Source organism: Thunnus thynnus, chromosome 21 (assembly GCF_963924715.1).
Source record: "Thunnus thynnus chromosome 21, fThuThy2.1, whole genome shotgun sequence".
Classification (NCBI taxonomy): domain Eukaryota; kingdom Metazoa; phylum Chordata; class Actinopteri; order Scombriformes; family Scombridae; genus Thunnus; species Thunnus thynnus.
In genome coordinates, this window is record NC_089537.1 from 2,962,559 (window position 1) to 2,982,611 (window position 20,053).

A 20,053-nucleotide genomic window follows, 5' to 3' on the forward strand; every position below is an offset into this window, starting at 1 on the left:
TGGTGGTGGACACTGTAGCAGACTACATTAGGAAAACAATGTAAGTGAGGCATGAAGATAACACACAACACAAGAACACACACAACTCTGGACGTGATTGTTTGTTTAGGTCCATGAAACACTCAGATTACCAGATATTCTGTACTGAGCATTGGTACCAACTAGAGCTGAGCTTTTAAAGTGAGACTGCACCAAACAGCAACTGAGATACTGAACAGAAAGTTGAGTATTTTTATGTTGCATATATCACACACCTGGGCCTGTGTGATAAGTTAAAATAATGATACACTAAAAGGGCCATACAAGCTTAAAAAGGACAGTTAAAAAGGTTAAAAAGATCATAGTCATGAGAAACAATTTATAAGATGTGTTTAAAATGGTTTAAAGAAAAAGTAGGAATTCATTATGTCAAAAGAGGTTAAAATTTTAAAAGGTCTTTAATTAATTCATTGTTCATTTCATCCTTTATTGTCAGAGGTTCAGCTATAATGGTATTATCAGTGATCCGCAAAGTAGTCTTAATCTACTAGCGTGAGATCGATTGCTTTTGTCTCCACCCACGTATCCAGGGGAACTCGCGGTGTTTTCTTCATTCGAGTAAACGCTCTCACTGAAAAAACACTACCGTATCACTCTTGTGATTATTTCTCCCCGTTTCAGGTATGTTGTCGGCATTTGACACTATTAAGGTGGTTGTAGTAATTTTTCTAATATGTTTGAGTGTCAAGTGAATGTATGTGTAACATTTCAAGTGAGTTAAAGTAAAGTTTGCCGAGTATGTTAAAGTGTCTGGCGAGCTAGCTCCCGCTTGTTAGCAGAGTTCAACCCGTAACTACGCCAATTGCTTCCGCCATTTTGTGAATCCAATTGTCTACATATGTAGATGTATTTTACACAGTTTTTCTATATTGTCTATTTAGTAACTTTTATAAGGTTATGAGAGGTTACTGAGTTACAGCAGTAAATTATTTACCAGTAACAGTAGAGAGAATAGGAATGTCTCAAAGAAATACTGTATATTTGTGTAACTTGAATAGGGTATGTACGCTACTGTAACCAGCCTGTTAAGCAGGGTATGTTTATTTGTAGATTGTGTATATGTTCAATTATTCATTCGAGTAAACGCTCTCACTGAAGAAACATTACCGTATCACTCTTGTGATTATTTCTCCCCGTTTCAGGGGCGTAACACCTGCAGGCTTTAGATTCATACCAGGACAATATTTTCAAAGTCAGTAATTCAATTAATCAATCAATTTTTATTTATATAGCGCCAAATCACAACAAAACTACCCTTTAACGGGTAGAAACCTCAAGCAGAACCTGGCTCTTGGTGGGCGGCCATCTGCTTTGACCGGTTGGGTTGAGAGAGAGAAAGACACAGGGAAAGGGGGAGGAAAGAGGACAGAATAACAACAATCATAACAATAACAATAAGTATAAGTAGCAACAGCAGTAACAATAGCCAGGGAAGGATACCATCAGGACTGCGAAGGACCGCGAAGGCTCGGCCCAGAACCCAGGATTTCCTACGAGATGAGAAAGCACAAAAAACTCCGGGGAAGAAGCAAAGTTAGTGACATGCATTGATGTTACATGAATGCATACAGATGGAGAGAGGAGCTCAGTGCATCATGGGAAGTCCCCCAGCAGTCTAGGCCTATAGCAGCATAACTAAGGGCTGATCCAAGGTGAGCCTGGTCGGCTCTAACTATAAGCTTTATCAAAAAGGAAAGTTTTAAGCCTACTCTTAAACACAGAGAGGGTGTCTGCACCCCGGACCGAATCTGGTAGATGGTTCCACAGGAGAGGAGCGTGTTAGCTGAAGGCTCGGCCTCCCATTCTACTTTTAAAGACTGTGGGAACCACCAGTAAGCTGCATACTGGGAGCACAGTGTTCTAGTGGGATAATACGGTACTATGAGCTCTTCAAGATATGATGGTGCCTGACCATTAAGGGCTTTGTAAGTTAGGAGAAGTATTTTAAATTCTATTCTAGATTTTACAGAAAGCCAATGTAGCAGAGCTAAAATGGGAGAAATGTGGTCTCTTTTTCTAGTTTTAGCTAGAACACGTGCAGCTGCATTCTGGACCAGCTGGGGAGTCTTTAGAGACTTGTTAGGGCAGCCTGATAATAAGGAATTGCAATAATCCAGCCTATAGGTAACAAATGCGTGGACTAGTTTTTCTGCATCTTTTTGGGACAGGATGTGCCTGATTTTTGCGATATTATGTAAGTGAAAAAAGGCAGTCTTTGAGATTTGATTTATGTGGGAGTTAAAGGACATATCCTTATCAAAGATTACTCCCATAAAGATAAAGATAATTATGGCTATTAAGTGCTTTAAAGCATTGTAGATGACTGTTTAAATACTAAATATCCATCAATGTTAAAAGATGTCGTACAACTTTTCTCCAGATCATCATGATATGTTCACCAAACATTTTCGTCATCAGAGCAAGGCAACAGGGCTGATGATGGCGAGATAGCTGAAAACATTTGATGAGTAAATCACGGTGTATTGGAGAAGAGTTGAACCACATCTTTTAATTTTGATGGAATAAAGCTCACACTGATCTGCACCTCACTGTGTGTGTGTTCGCCAAGTTAGAAATAAATGCTGCATGAAAAACAGAAGAGACTGAGAAGCCGTGACAGGTAAAACATGGTGACATCTGATTGGCTGAACTGGTTCTGAAAAACAAGCAGCAGTAAGCAGAGAGAGAACACTACAGAGTCTCATAGCAGCTGTTTAACTGCAACATGTTTCAGCCTCTGTGCTTTTCTTCAGGCAACATGTATGTCAGTTACATATGTAACATCATGTGACACATTTTCACCAGTTCAATAACTGTCAGCTGGAAGTTAAAACAGTGCTGCTTTACTGGGAACAATTTGCACTTCAAGAGGTTTCTTTTTTGCTTCATGCTTGATGCTTTGTAATTTTTATAAAAGTTTTATGACCTTTGTTGTTTCTTCTTCTCTCATCAGCTGGAGGTTGTGATCTCTATCTGTACAAAATAAAGAAGTGATACAGATGGGCACAAAACAGCCGGGAGCAGTACCAGGAAGCAACGGTCAGTCTAGAAATCCAGTCTCTTTTAGGCTCCCTTCTGGTCCAGATCTATCCTCAAGAATACAGAAGGTGTAGAGCTGTGTCTGGTAAACATTAACCACATATTTGATCATCGGGCCTCATTATCAAACTTAAAATGAAAAACAAAACAACCAAAGAAAATGAATAAATAAAGTTGATTTGATTCAGACTGCAGATCCATTAGGAAGAAAAGTCTCAAACCAAAAACAATCCAGGCAGCCAGAAGCTCCACCTTAGTTATTGTGAGACTCCAAAACAATATAAAAACACATTGAGAGCAAATGAACGATATCTACAAAACCAATTACAATTAATTGAAGAGTCTCTGGGGTCAAATAAATTTTGGGAAAATGGGAACTTATTTGCCAAGAAACATTACAACAAATAGTCCATTTAAAATGGAGATACATGGAAAAATCATTTAGAAGATCTCTATAGAAAACCTCCAAACAATTAAGCTCAAGAACAGATTTCAGGATAACTGAAAGATCTTGAAAGAGTTCTTGAGAATTATCAGACCCCACTGGATCACCCCATCACAGAATTGGAACTGGAAGACAAACTGAAGGTTCTGCAACACAAAAAAGCATGCAGGCCTGATGACATCTTAAATGAGATGTTAAATATACCAACAGAAGATGCAAATTGGTCATCCTAATACTACTTCTATTCATTTGCATTTGCTATTCATTTGTCTTATACTTTGTATATTTCAAATAAACATATCAATACAAAAAAATCTGTGTTTTGTGTGAATCCTGTGTTTCAAGAACAGCTGTCATTTTTAAATTCCTCATGGGTCTAATTTGCATGATCTACCTGGTTCCTCAGATGCGGTGGAAACGCAAACAGGATGCACAGCAGGGACTTAAAGTTCCCAGTTTAGCTCCTCTGAGTCCAAAGTACCTGGAACTTTTCATCAAAATGGGGCTCATGTCATTTTTCAACCATAAATCTCATTCATTACCTTGTAGCAGCCTCTTAAATGTGTAGCAGTCATCCATTTGTGGGACTTGCTATCATTTCACTGTCTCCCCGTTCCGAATTCGGATAGTTCCATGTCTGGGTTGATTGGAGGGTTTATGCAGATCACCTGTGTGCAGAGTGTGGGGACTGGCTCCCACACTGTAAAAAAAAAATCATAAAAAATGGTAAAAAGTCTGGCAGCAAAAGTTGCCAAACACTTACCGTCAAATAACAGTAAAAAAAACTTAAGTTATTCTACAGAGATTTATTTTTAAAATACAGATATTTACTTTGGACATTGTCTACATTTTTACAGTCCAACCATTATAAAATAAAATCTTATTATAAAACATTGCTAGAATGTTAAACAAATGTATAAATCTGCACAAAAAATGGAAAAGATTGCAGAACTACCTTAAAATTACCTAATTTAAATGAAGACTCTTCTTTTCATACAGTAATCTTTGGTAAATTCATAGGATTATCCAATCCATCCACAAGAACTCCAGTACAGATTTCTGGATGTAAAACAGAAAAATTATGTAAAATTACATTCAAATTACCCTCCTTTAACACCCATTAATAGTATCTTGAGAGCTTTAAGCTTTTATTTTATGTGATTATCCAATCTATTTACAGTAGATCCCTGGTAAATGTTGGTTTTATACTGTACAAAACAATAAGATCATGTGATAATAGTTTACAAAACATAATTTTAATAATCATTACTTTACTAACATTATTTGATAGTATTTAAAAGCAACTATCAAATATATCTACATACATTTCCCCATTAATGTATGAGGTTAACTTTATATAAACATTATTTAACAGTAATTACAAACAGCTCTCCAATATATTTTCAGGCTTCTCCCATAAATGTATGGAGTATACATTATTTAAACATTTTTTGACGGTAATTAAAATCAACTCTCCAATATATTTACTGGCTTTTCCCATTAATGGATAGGGTTTACTTTATATAAACATAATATGACAGTAATTGCAAGCAACTCCCCAATATATCTGCAGACATTTCACATTAATACATGGAGTTCTGAATGTACAAAATCATTTTACAATATTGTGCAATCCATTCAATACAGATCCCCATTTGAGATGTATGAGATTTCAAGATGTTTAATAACCAGAATATATCATAAATTACTTTTACTGCTTGCTTTACAAAGTAATTCTGTAGACATTGCCCAAGCCTAGTATACGGGTAAATTTTATGTTTCAGATATGAAAGTTTACTATAGACTAAAGCTTATTTGGGTATTAAAAAATTACTACAAAATTAGTCTCACATTCATTGTATATGAAGCAGCTCCAGACTTTATTGCGGATGGCATCACAAATTTGAGTCTTACGTCTCTGGTTTGTGGCTTTGGGAGAAAGTAGTTCATGTTCACAAATATCAGAAGTGGGAGTAAGTTACACATGTGCAAGTCACAAGCAAGTCTCAAGTCTTAACCTTAAAAGCTCAAGCAAGTCTTAAATCACTGTGACTCTCACTGTGACTTAGACTCAAGTAAGCCAAGTCAAGTCAATGCTAAATGTCAAGCAAGAAAAGTCAATTAAGTCACAAGTCAGTCACCATGAAAGAAGCACTTAAACCACAAGAGAAAAGGTTACAATGGCAAGCCATGTCATGAGAGAACTGCACATCTTAGTTAGTCTCTACAACTAGGGATGGCTATGGTTAGGATTCATGAAGACAACTATTTATGGTTCAGTTCATACCTTGTTTTTTGTTGTTGTTGTTGTTGTTGTTGTTGTTGTTGTTGTTGTTTTGGGGGGGGGGGGGGGGGGGTAAATCAACTACAATTTGGAATGTCAACATAAAACTAAAGAACATCATGCAGGTTGATTAACTTTATAAATTAACTTCACATCAATTAACTATTGGAACAAAAATAAATAATCTGATCCAACATGTTTTCCAGGATCTAGGGTTCATCATTTTGTATTTTATGCAGTATTAATGTGTGTGGATATGTTGTATGACTTCTGCCATTCTGCCACCAGGTTGTGCCTTTTAATAAGGTGAGAGTTTTGAAGCAGAAGTAGTAGAAGAAGAGGAACTTCCTCCAGTTGCAGTAGTTAGCACAAAGCTAATGGGTTTTAACAGCAGCAAAGATATTCTGATGGACTGTAAGCTACACAGTCTGCTTTGTTGTGGTTGTAAAGTGCACAAATAAAAAAAAAACTGCAAGATATACTACAGCCTGAGGCTCTGTCTGCAACACATGACTACTTTGGTATATTTACTCACCAAATGGAAAATCTACCCGCATTTGGCTCTTGCACAACGAATCTGATGATTACTTTTTTCTGCTGTGGATTGTGTAGACTAATACATCCATTAATTTAGAACACTGGAATTATTCAAACATCAAGCATCATAAAGGAAAAATACCATGTTTGCCTGATCTTGAAGGATTGCATTTGTCACACGGTTGATTAAAGAGAAAGAGACCATTCTGCTGTGGTTGAGTTACATTGACTTTGAAGTAGTGAGGGACTGCGAACAGAACAGTGAAGCTCTGTCATGAAAAGCTGTATATTCATAAGCTGTCTTGTCTGAATCAGAAACAGTCTGGTAATATTAAGCTTGAGAGAAAATCAGCGCAGGTATGGGAAAATGCTTTCAACAAGCTTTGAGCTCAATCCTGTCTTGCATTGTTTTCTAGGTCTTGCTAGACACTGTTTTCAAAGCCTGGGTTGCACACACTTCACTAGAAGCCACCCTTTCATGTCTCAAAACGTTAGCTGTTCATGCTCAATATCTACAATAATGTAAATAGGCAATTCAGCTAAATAAAAACTGTCAAGTCTTTTCGAGTCATCTGCCTCAAGTCAAAGTCAAGTCGAGTCTTATAAGTGTTAGTCAACCAAGTCGCGAGTCCTCAAATTTGCGACTCGAGTCCCCAACCTCTGACAAATATTTATTGAACTTTCCTTGGCCATGGAAATAGGTGAATCTGCGTGCTAAAAAAGCCCCAAGTTCATAGGAAAGTTGAAAGTCACCCACTTCCTTTCACAATTACAACGATGGCTATGATCCTCTGCAATGAGCCTCAACAAGCCTTGTCCTGAGAATACAAAAGCAGAAAATATGTATCATGCTCTTAAAAGTACCTGCACACCAACAGGTGTCAACGTTGTTGCCGGTATTTTTTTCAATGTACGCACAATGGCAACTTTGCCTCAGACCCTCACAGCAGCGGCAGAGGGGAGCCATGAGGCTGGCGCTCTTAAGGAGTGCAGTTTGCTGCTTGAACAGAAATTGAGCATGATCAAAGTTTGCCTCTTTTAGTGCAGGGACATTAAGGGTTTAAGATGGTCTGAAATTAAGGTTGGGGTCAGAACAAGCTGTTCTTTAAATGTGATCAACAAAATCTTAAAACCATTTGTAAAACAGACTGATATCCTGTGTTGGGATGCTTAATTTGGAGTGATGTAGTAGTCTCTACATTTGGAACCAGTTAACAAGCTTTAGGCAAGAGAGTGATTTTCAGTTTTTGACTTGCAAAAATAAAAAACAAACTTTAAAATAAAAAACAAACAACAAATATACACATTATATATAAAATAATGTGATTAAATCCCTATCATCAATACAGTGAAAATTCTCTAAATTAATGATCATCTAGCCTATCGATTGAAACTGAAATCTTGGTGCAGATGGCCAAAATTTGTTTAACATAATTATGTATAGATTTCTTTCCCAACCCTGCACTTTCTGAAGTGCAGGGTTGGGAAAAAATAGACTTGAAGCTTAAATGAACAGAGCAGCAGAAAAGCAGGTCCAACTCCTGTGCAGCATACGCACTACGGCTGTCACTTTGAATGAATTCACAGTGCTATGGAATTCATTCAAATTATATAGAACATTATCATTATGTAATTTATAGGCAAAAAATAGACAGTTGGGCAAGGTTGTGTAGCTGCTGGTGCTCTGATTCTTTAGCCTCGCTTGGGTGAGAAGCTAACAGGTCACTCCATTTGTTGTTGTGGTAACGTTACTGTAAAGTAGTTGCTTCATACAAAGTCGGCAAACAGCCTTATCTTTATCAATAATTTTGCCATTGATAGAGTAAAATCCAAAATGCTTACACACAGCGCTTCTGAGGTGCGTTAGTGTTGATATGATCCGAGTTTCCTCCAGTTTTCATCACGCTCTCTCTACCTAGCCCTATGTCATGCAATAGTTCCAGCGTGACAGTGCGGTTTAGCCACTGATCTATATAATGAATGAGCTAGTGCACACACCTGGTAAACAGATAGTAGGCCTGGGTCATGCAGTGTAGCACCCAGAAGCAGTTCCTCAACCCTTAGATGCACGAGTGACTGGACCCTACACTCTTCCATAAGTGGGTCAAAAATGACCCATATTAGAATCAATGTGTTTTTATGCCATTTTTGTCATTTTGGTTAAGAATAATCACTTGTATAATATTTAGTATTATATTTAGGACCACACAAGAATGATTTCATGTTGAAATATCTTTATTTTTCACTTTTTAACATTTTTGAAAAAGAAAATTACCCAGAACAGCAATAGAAAAATGTGAACATCCATTGTGTGTGTGTGTGTGTGTGTGTGTGTGTGTGTGTGTGTGTGTGTGTGTGTGTGTGTCTGTCTGTGTGTGTGTTTGTGTGTATGTATGTGTGTAACTGTCCAGTCATTGACAGTTCCTCTCTCTTTTCCCTGTTTTGCCTTCTTGTCTCATCACTGTATGCAGTTCAGACAAACTACCTGTTTCTGGCTGTGATCATTGCACACAGGTACATTGCATTTCCCACACCTATTGTTGACTCTGCTTCTTTCCTGTGGCTGGGTTGTGGCTTTTGTCACCCCATACCTTTCCATTGCTTCAATAATCGGGGCTTGCAGTTGGGGGCAGCCTTCCAGTTGACTCCTCATGTGTGGTGTGACAAGCTCCTTTGACAGCTCTTTGAGGAAGAGCCGTCATGCATTGGTGATGCCGCTCTTGAATTCTGGGTGCTGAGCCGTGAAAAAGGTGTAGGCATTCAGGGTGGCGATGTCAATTATGTTGTACCACAGCACCATGGGCCACCTCTGTGTCAACCATCTGGTCAGTGGTGTCTACACCTCCTTTCATCTTGTTGTAAAATGTGATCACTTCTGTTTTTTTCTTTCTGCTATTTTCATCCACTACTTTGTCGTGGTGCATCGTGCTCAGGAGCACAACAGCTTTTCCTTTCTTTCTGACATAGCTGACCATGGTAAGGTTGTCGTTGAATCCAAACTCTGTGCTGTGAACCTCCCTGGACTTGGAAGGCTTCATCCGAGGAGGGATGTCTGGCTTGTTCTGACGTAGAGAATACATAATCCCACAATAGTGAGATCCTTCTCCAGGAGATGCTGCGCAAGAGGCACACTGGTGAAAAAGTTATCCACGGTGATGTTGCGACCTGTGTTTCTAAATCTACTATACAACTGCTGGACAATGTTTTCCCCCAGATTCTTCTGAACTTCTTCCCCTGGTTGTTGCCCTGTGTAAACTATACCATCTATTGCATAGGGGATGCGTGCATCACAAACCCAGAAGATCTTTAGGCCGTACTTGGCAGGCTTGCTTGGCATGTACTGTAGAAACTTGCACCTACCCCTGAATGGCACAAGCTGTTTGTCCACAGTGACACAATCACTGGGGATGAATCGCTGTCTGCAGTTGACCAGGAACAGGTCCCATACATAGCGGAAGGCTGCCATATGGTCTGTTTCCAGTCGGCTCTGGTCCTCTTATCATCGAAGTGCAAGGTACGGCGAATGTCTTCAAATCTTCCAACAGCCATAGTGGCATTGTACATGGGATTATGTAGAGGACTCCAAAACAGCTCACTGAGTCAGATTGATCCTGTTCAGTTGGATTTCCAGGTGGACGACTGCCACTGCCACCTGGACAATAGTCTGGGTCCTCATCATCAGAAATTTCAGACTCGGAGTCCAACCCTGTTACTGCCTCTCCATCATCCAGCATCTCTAGGACCATTTCAGCTGTGTATCTAGCAGCCATGACACCTTGGATGAGGAAACATAAGAGTAATGTTTTCAATAGATCAATATGTAGCTATATAAATAAATACACTCACACACACACACACACACTACATATAGTAATGTTAGCTAGTTTAGTTAGCTAGCTAGTGTTAGCTAGTTATAAAGTAGGCTAATTCGTTGATGAATAATAATAACATACTCTTTCACACAACAATCATGAATGACACGCACGCACGCACACACACACACACACACACACACAATACGTATAGTAATGTTAGCTATCTTAGTTAGCTAGCTAGTGTTAGCTAGTTATAAAGTAGGCTAATTTGTTGATAAATAATAACAGTCATGAAAGACACACACACAATATTATATGAAGATAATACTTACACGTATCAGCTCTTGCTGTGTAAAATAATCTTCCTGAGGGGTGACACTTCTGATATAGTCTGTCAGTTAATTTATTCCTGACAGCCACAGTTGATAAGAATCAAAGGTTCCCATTGGATTCCATAGAAAATGCATGCGGGTCATTTTTGACCCACTTATGGAAGCTTGGGGTAGTAATACAAAAACTACAATTTCTTAAAATGTATAAAAGGTAAGTTAAAAATGTAAATGGCATCATATCAAAAACATGTTTTTTGAGGAATACCTGGAATATGAAATGATAACAATTTTTCATTACGAAGATATTTCAAGAAAACAACCTCACCGGGTCATTTTTTAACTAATTATGCATCTAAGGGTTAAACTCCACTTGGCTTTCCCCTGGCTGAGAATGCCCTCCTGCAGGGTGGTGAGGCTGGGTATGACCATGGGGATGTTGAGGCCCGGAACCTTCAAATAACCATGCAGGCCGTATGTGAAGGCTGTGCCTGGGAAAACCATGCCAGCGATGCAAAACAACTCAGGAAGAGGCTGGGGGATGCAAAGTTCAAATAATTATCATGATGAAAATACTTATTTTATCAATAAATTTGTGACACATTGATATACTAACATTACATTAAAACATACATATTTTGAGGTGTTCTATTATTTTCCAAGCCTCAAAGCCCGGACCAGCAGGCTCCGAGACAGGTTTTTCCACCAGACAACCAGGCTTATGAAAAATGAACACTAATTGCCTGTCTGCACAGTACACACACACACACACACACTTACACAGCACTTTACACACACCACACTCATTTAACTACCACACTGTAAATCTTACTGCATTGTGTTTCATTGTGTGTTCTTCACACCAACACTAACTTAGTCGGTAGACAGCAGGTTACTGGTAACGTATTTACTAGCAGTAAATAGGAGCAGCTTGGCGGTCTGATGTTTCTTTAATAAATAATATTAGTAACTTATCAAGCTAACTGGCTAAACTTATTAACACTAGCATACTAGCTGTCACTTAAAGTCTTTCTCTGGTCACAACTTGTCACAGCCTTTTATTTAATGTTTGCAGGACAGAATAGGAGCTGAAACATGTAAATGGTCAACTGACAAATGTAATTTATTTAACGTTACTATGACTGCTATGAGATTCTGATTCAAGGCTAACGTTAATAGCTTCATTAGGACTGGCATAACGCTATGTCATCTGAAGCCACACAGACTTAATGTTACTTAATGCATACAAAAAGCAAATGCTAACATTAGCACTGCTGACTCCACATACATTTTAAAATGTGGCACTCATGCAACATCAACGCTTTAGTTATGTCAAGTTGTAGCTAGCCTTGAATGCTACTATCTCACTTTCCCTCTCTGCTGCCCTTGGTGTTAGCTCAACTCATGACAAGTTCAGTTTATAGCTCTCTTTATACGAAACTTCATGTTAAAGAGAAAAACAAAATGATTACCTTACCTTTACTGAAAGCTGAATGTGAATCATCATCTTTAAAACAACAGTCTTGGGAAATGACTTGTGTTACTTTATCCAGAGAAATTTTCTCTCTGTAGTCTCTGCGCTTCAGGCAGATCAACAAAGTGCGCGTAAATGCAAACAATTGAATGTTGCGCAGTCATTGGATGAATCACGCCGGGAGGACCCGCCCCCAGAACTCAAACAATATCATTGGTCGAGATCATCTCCCCACAGCCTGATTCATCCAATGATTGTACGACATTCATTTGAATCTGCTCACATTTTCTTGACCTGTCTGAAGCACAGAGACTATAGAGACATTTTCTATGTTTACATTTATATGTTTTTTCAACTATTTTAAGGTCGTACATCCCTTCATCCATATTATCAAAGCTCAAGCCTTGCTTGAACTGTTGAGTCCTAGCATCAAATCCCAGTCTTTCACACATCTCTCACATATTGCTAAAAAAAAAAAAATGTAAACCATTGTAAAGCTTTACTCATATTGAGGTCCCTCTTTATTCACCCATTTTATCTCTGCTTTTTGCTCTTTGTTCCCTTTGACCTGTAGAAATGTTGGAGTGACCTAATGACTAGAGGGAGCAGTAGGACTGCAATGAGGGCCTTGAATTTTGTTGAACATAAACTGACTGTGACTCACTTTGGGTCTTAATGTTTAGAGAAGAAAAACTAGATCTACAAATGACACCTTCACAAGGAAAAAACGCATGGATGCTACATATACAGTTTCAAGTTGTGGTCTAAGAAAAATGTATTAGGAGACAGCTTCCGATATTTTTAAGGTGGATTTACAGCCTTTATTATAGCTACCTTCAGAATTTGAAATGAAATTACTAATCTTTTTTAAAATAAGCATGTGTTGCACATGTCAATATGAATGATGCTTTCCAGATTAAAATGATTACAGAATAAAAAATCAGAAACCCATGTAAGCATCCTGCTGTGTGACAGAAAAGAAACAGAAACATTAGAGCACATACAGTATATCAAGTAGCACTGAGCCCAAATATAAAACACATGAAAGTGCAAATTAAAAGAAATAAATTCATAAATATTTGTAACCATTTAGTAAAATCTTCTGAGCTCCAAGCACACAAGGAACATAATAAAGTTATTTACTTGCACATCAGTTACAGGATGATCAGTTTCTAACCAGCAGGTCAACATAAACTGTATTTCCCACTTCTTCATTGGGCCTCATGCAAGAACCACTTGTACCAACAGATTTGTTCCTTAGAGACACATGATTTATGAAAATTTGTTAAAAGTTTAATTTGTTTCATTTTATTTCATTTAAGAGTTCAGACCTGTTGTATGAGTCTTGAACAGATAATATCTGACTTTCTTCACAAGAAACAAACATTTGTTTCACTTTGATGATTGGTAGGAGAAAATAAAACACTGTACAAAAAGTTCAAAAGTTCACTAACGTGTGTGAGGAATTCTTTACTGCTGTGACAGGATGTACTAATGGTTGTACCAGTATATAGTTCAAGCATTTGGAAAACACTGAACCTCATAGTCATGGTATCATAAAGTCAGGTTAATTATTAGTTGGATCTAAAATACAACAATAGCTTGTTCAGTTTTGAAGGTGATAACACTTGATTGAAGTCCAGTTAGATTTTTCAGTTCAGCTTCACAAACTGATATAAAAGCAGTCACATGTGAAACAATGCAGTATATGATATTGATAAGAAGAAAATATACATTTGCTGGTGAACATGAACAGAAAAAAAGCATATTTACTTGCTTGATCCTGAATAAGTAATAAGGATTGTTGTTTTTCGTGTTGTAATGCTGTAAACAAAGTAAGGTCCCTTTAAAATAGTCTCCTGGATGTCTGAGGGACATCCTCAGTAGATCCTGTTAGTTGATACCGTCATGACAACCAGTTCTTGTTGGCTTCTACAACATCCAGCAGACTGAGAGCAACATTATAATCACTGAGCTGGAGTCATGTTTGTGTTCACTTGATGAATGAAAGTCCAATATTTATTCTCCTTTTAGCTCTGGTTTGGTCTCCGCCAACTCCTGAGAAAAATATCTAGAACTGCTACATGTTCTTCACCAGCTAGTCTCTAACTGTGTCTGTTTGCTGATGGGTGCCGGGCAGGTAGTGTACAGTCAGTTTATTGGAGCTTGTTTTTGTTCCCTCAACATGCTTATAGAGACAGTTGAGTTGTGGTGGTTTTATTTTTCTGATATACAGTACTGTGCAAAAGTTTTATGCTCTTAAACTAAAGTGAGGATGCTTTTGTAAACAATGCAGTAAACAGTTTTGATCAATTAACTTACAAACTTGAGTAACCTATCAGCAGAAACTTAAAGTGAATCAGTTGTCAGTTGTTCCTGCATCTTGGAGAAGTTGCCACAGTTCTTCTTCTGTGGATTTCGGCGTCTCAGCTGCTTCTGTCTCTTCATGTTAATCCCAGACTGACTCCATGATGTTGAGATCAGAGACCATCTGTTGCAGGACTCCTTGTTCTTCTTGTTGATGAAGATAGTTCTTTATGACTCTGGCTGGATGTTTGGGCTCGTTGTCCTGCTGCAGATGATCAGACGCCTCCATGATGCTGCTGCATTACGGAGAAGAATCTAAACATCTAAAGAGCCTAAAACTTTTACCCAGTACTGTATGTTAAAGACTTAGAAGTTTTTATTTAATTTATTTGTGTAAGGTCACTCATTCTTGGGAAATACGTCTGAATATATCTATAACTTTGTCACAGGCCTGTATTTCTTTAAACTTTTCATTTTCAATTTTTTCAAATTTCCATTCAAGTTATTGTCATTATACAGTGCAGAGAGCACACAACAAAAAGTGTCTCCTACAAGTCTAGAAGTGGGACTATATATGCATCACTCACAATTTTTGGTATTTCAGATACTTCAATTCAGAGAAATACATGCAGGTCTTTAGTGTTGCCCTGAACTGATTGAGTAATCTTTTTTCATGACACCGCATGCATGAGTCAGATGTGTGGGCATAGATTTGGGTTTGTCCCTACCAATGTCAAGCAAAGCTATGTTATATTACCAACCAGGGAAAGTAGGTAACTGCAAATGTTTACTCCACATCATTTGAGTTTAAATAATTTTATTAATTCTCTGTGACATCCTCCACGTTATGGTCTTGAAGAAGGACTCAAGACTTTGAAGACTTAACTAGTTTTACTTAATATTGTGTTCATTTGTTGTAAAGTTGTGTTTTATCAAACTGCACACAGAAAACTGGGGGACAGGTAGTATTATCCCATCATAAGAGTACTGTTATTTTCTTTCATAATCTTGATTGTTCAGTGTAAAAAATGTCAGAAAATAATGAAAAATGACGATCACTATTCCCTGAAGCCCAAGTGAACATATTCAGATGACTTGTTTTGTCTGACCAACAGTTAGTCAGAAAACTGGGGAAACTAGCAAATATTCACATTTGAGAAGCAGCTAATGGAGAATTTTTGACATTTTTTGCTTGAAATTTAATTGAATGTTTAATCACTTATCAAAATGTTTACCTATTCATTTTCTATCAATCGATTCATCAATTATTTCAGCTCTGGAGTCCTACCAGGTACAGGGGGGTCAGTGGGGGCCCAACAACATTGTTTTTCCCGGGGTCCCATAGCAGGTTTGTTCAGCCATGATTTTGCTGAACTGTCTCTGACAATTTTCTTCTAAATCTCAAACGATCTTGCCTTTAATTCCACATTTTACACATAAATCTACGCAGAGCTGCCAGATATGTTTGTTTAGGATGAAAAGTGATCTGACAGCTCTCAACTTCAAACTGCATTACAGAGTACAGTGCATGTCGATTAGCTGCAGCCTGGCGGTAGTAGTTGGTGATGAATGAAAGATGGTAAATCTGAAGTAAGTATTTAACCGCAGAATTGGAAACGTCTTCACTGGGCAAACTTAACAGTCAAAATAATATTTAAATTTCAGGTGTAAGCTGTTGTTGACTAATTTGTGGTCATAACTCAGACATGTCATTTTATTAAACAACTTTATTACTGAGGGCAAAACTGCTTCCCAAAAATAATTTCCTTTTTAAGCGTAAATAACATCCAAGCTTTTTCTTTTTGAAATTAGTGGGAGAAATATTTACCATTTAATGTCACCGTTTCCCTTTTCCATGAGTGGCCCAGGAGCAGATTATTACTGCATATCATTTATGACATGAACATTATTTATTAACATTATTAACTTTATCTATAACATTATCAGTAGTGCACAGATAAGATGTGTTATATTACCAAGATCAAAACTGAAAGATACAGCGGTGTGGTTGAACATGAAAGAATCTGTGAACATTGTGAACGTTATTTCATTCTCTACTGTCCTTTATGTCATGATTTATGACAAATATTATTTCAAAAAGTTCATGTTCCAGATTTAGGTGTAGGTTAATGATATTTTTGCATTTTCTGAATATATTTTAAAGCATGGACTAGGAGGAGAAAAATGACTTATGATAGATTCAAGTTCTTTTCTCTATATTGATTACAGACTATGAGCTGGATCATATTAATAGTGTTTGATATTAATGGATGCATATGTGGACTGTTTTGTTTTGTTTAATTTCCAGTGCTGGATATCTCCTGGGATATTTGTATGCAGGCTGTTCATATCTGGATGATGTTAATGTGTTGTGCTGTTTGATGCTGGTGGGTTTACATGCTGGAATGTTTGTTTGTTTGTTGATTAATATGTCTGAATGATTTCATGAGGGATGGGACGTAAGACACAGACACGAAAATAAATATTCATTCATTCATTAATAGGTGAATTGAAATGAATTGAAAATACCTTTTACAATGTATTTTTTGTGAATAACAGGAATTATTTTATGATGTTATTATGAAAATCCCGTCAGCAGCAGGTGAGCTCTGATGTCACAGTGAAATATCTAACCATGAATTCAGGTGTCAAATGAAAAAAATAACACAAGTAGAAGTTTTTTTTAACATGATTTAAAAATAGTGTTGTGTCAGCCATATCAAAAAACAGAAAGACAGAATCTCAGGTGAGGTTTGAAAATGGCTTATAGGAGATAGTTGGTTTAAAGTGAGGAGCACATTACCTGCAGGTTATTAACCATTTATTTTTATTTGCTTGAAACAGAATTATATTAATTAAAAAAGGAAAATATTTGTTTGCAATTACAGAAAAAAATCATGGTTTAAAGTAAATTATATCAGAAAATACATATTCAATAAAATAAACTACATACATATACAGAAGGGAGAGACTTAATGTGTATATATGTGTGCATATGAATAAGGAAAGAGAGACAAAGAACTTATACAACGGTTTATTTTGGCCGTCCAATAAAAGATTTCCTAATCAAAGATTAACTCAAATCTACACCTTTCGTCAGATGAGTCATTTACAGAAAAACCTGGAATGGGGGAGGAGATACAGTTAATGAGAAAGCGGATGACATACCGTGTGTGAAAGAGCTTCACATTCATTCATTTGTGAAGAAAGAAGACTCGTCCTGTGCAGTTCATCGGGTGAGTCCAAAATTAAATTGATGGTAGGAATATATCTAATAATTGTTAACACTTTATAGTCAGGGTATAGGAATTATCATGAATTTACACACAAATTAATTCATGTAATACCTCATGAGCTATCAGGAATTAAAAGTATCTTGTGGTCCTGGTCTTAAAGAGGAACTCTGTGTCAAAATCTAGTTTTCAGACTTTAATAGTTTTAGTTTATATTGAGCTCATTTGTTGTAAAGTTGTGTTGTATTAAACTGCAAAGAGAAGACTGAGGGCAAGGTAGAATTATTGCATCATAGCACTGTAAGGCTACAAACAACTATTATTTTCATTATCAATAAGTCTGACAATTATTTTCTTAATTATTTTAAGGAAAAGTACACACTTGAGAAGTTGAAACCAGCAAATTACTGGCATTTTTAAGTTAGAGAGTGACAAAAATAATTATTCAATTATCAAAATAGTTGCTGATTAATATTTGCAGGCTCTAATTGTTGCAGCTCCACCAAGTTGTAAAGTGACACTATAAATGCAGTCCATTTACCATTTAAATAAACTGGAAATACTTATGGTAGATTTTAATTTTATATGCTCTACTTTGTTTCAGGTTATGTGGGAGCAAATAAAAACACTAAAGCACAAAGAAGATGAGAGTTGATGAACAGTTTTTAAAAATCTTGTAGTATTCTAAGGGAAACAGGATGGGACGTCAAAAAAGGAGAATTAAGTGTTTGTTCTGTTCAGCTGGGGATGAAGAAGGAGCATCAGAAAAAGAAGAAGAAAACACTTCAGAGGAGAAGGAGAATGAGTCAGATGAACGCAGTGAAGAACTACAGTGGATGAATGACACTTCACACACAGAAGACACAGAAGTCGTAGTGATTAGTGCTCATGGTGACATACGGGTAGGGTCTAGCCTTAAAACTAGATCATATATAAGAACAAAAAGAAAAACATCTTGTTTCAGCGGGGCGGCCAGAGTGATCAGGAATGCTCTGTCCTCTGCTTTAAATTACAAATCTTCCCCCAGAAGAGTCAGTCAGTCAAGCACACTATCGCGCCCCCCTGTGGCTACTGCAGCATGTGCACCTTCTTTTCTCCCCCATCCGCCTCCTCAAATTGCTCATCTTCAACATGACAAATCTTTCAGGCAGTCTCTCCCAGGAGACCCTAATCTGTCCCAGGAGACTTCTTTTATACATGAAGCCCTGGTGGAAATGACAGCACCTGTTATAGCTGAGTCTGTCCCTGAGACCTTGCCAACCCATTCTCACCTCAGTCCTGATTGGAGTAGACGAGACTTCAGCTGCTTGCCTTGTTCTCACAGCGTGCCCTCACTCAGTCAAATAACCTCTACAAAGAACAAGAACTTAACTCGAGCAAAGAGCTTACCTGACATGTTGTTAAAAGACAACTTTGAGGAGTTTACACCTGATATCACTGTTGATGAAAATGAGGAAACCTACAGGTTCCACTGCTCCCGTCCAGGCCTGTACCAGTGCAGTGTGACAGGTCTGGTATTTCACATGGAGGGAGAAGGGGACGTGGTTTACAGGATTGTCTCTTGGAACCGCAGACTACTGGCCCAACATCACAAGACGCCTGCGGGACCCCTGTTTGACATCAAATGTCTCCAGCAGTCTGTGTGTCAGCTTCATCTCCCACACTGTGAGATCCGCTCCACAGGTGGATGTGAATTCTTGTCAGTTGCTCATGTGGATGATGAGGGCATCGAGTTTATTACTCCTCATCAGATAACAGAGACTCATGTCATTATAAACATCACAGGGTTTTCTGGTTTCGGTAATGTCAAGGATGAAGACTGTCCTCCTAAACCGGTCCGAGCACTGGTGCTGCTGTTCTACAGACCCCCGACTGATCCTGATCCAGAATCTCTCCTCAATGTGTTGTTGCTACCAAGGAACGTCGTGCTGCGTGATGTGAAGCGCATGAGGAACGAATCAGCTGATGGGAGGTTCATCGAGTGGTACATCGACATATGTCCCAACTGTACACTGTTCCCAAAGCATAAGTACAGACTGTCCACTAGTCCTGAAGACGACTCAGTTCTAGTTCAACCAACAGTAGCAGAATTTGATGAGGAGTACTACATCGACTACTTCCCATCATTCCAGGTGAAATTAAAAACAATCATGAAAAATATTCAACTTTTTTTAAAAGATAAGAACAGCTCCTGCTGTGTCTGGGAAAGCCAGGTTTCTCTTCAGTCCACTGGAGTAACAAAGCCCCAAGGACAGTGTGCTCGGAGTCTCCTTTCAAACGAGAGGCTGAAGAACATATGGACCAGCTTCATCGATGGGATATCAGGACCTGTTCTCAAAAGTCTGCTGGACAAGATGTTTGAGAAAAAGGTGATAACTGACTCTGAGAGAGAGTTAGCGGATGAGATGCAAAACAAAAGAGACAAGGCTCGTTTTGTCATCGACACGGTGACGAAGAAAGGTGAAGCTGCGAGTTCAGAGATGATTGAGTTTCTCTGTGAGGAAGACCCCTTCCTCTGTAAACATCTCGGGTTGATGTGAAGCACAATGAA

The 20,053-nt window shown here is 37.9% G+C and overlaps 1 protein-coding gene and 1 long non-coding RNA gene across 2 annotated transcripts; one reads left to right on the forward strand and one right to left on the reverse strand.

The window, feature by feature from the left end:
- Positions 1-3,623: 3,623 nt before the first annotated feature.
- LOC137173486 (uncharacterized) lies at positions 3,624-13,174 on the reverse strand. Its single transcript, XR_010925188.1, has 4 exons — positions 11,966-13,174; positions 10,817-11,022; positions 4,490-4,582; positions 3,624-4,223 (listed from the first exon to the last, which is right to left on the reverse strand). It is a non-coding gene; the product is annotated as an uncharacterized lncRNA (long non-coding RNA).
- A 4,261-nt stretch (positions 13,175-17,435) lies between these two features.
- LOC137173648 (caspase recruitment domain-containing protein 8-like) lies at positions 17,436-20,046 on the forward strand. The gene is made up of 2 exons (XM_067578566.1): positions 17,436-17,505; positions 18,107-20,046. Exon 2 carries the CDS (start codon positions 18,201-18,203, stop codon positions 20,040-20,042), a length of 1,842 nt encoding a protein of 613 aa, XP_067434667.1. The 5' UTR covers positions 17,436-17,505; positions 18,107-18,200; the 3' UTR covers positions 20,043-20,046.
- Positions 20,047-20,053: the final 7 nt, after the last annotated feature.

What these genes read in the sequence shown, in the direction of transcription:
- LOC137173648 (XM_067578566.1), top strand. Translation starts at nt 18,201, where the DNA reads ATGGGACGTCAAAAAAGGAGAATTAAGTGTTTGTTCTGTTCAGCTGGG.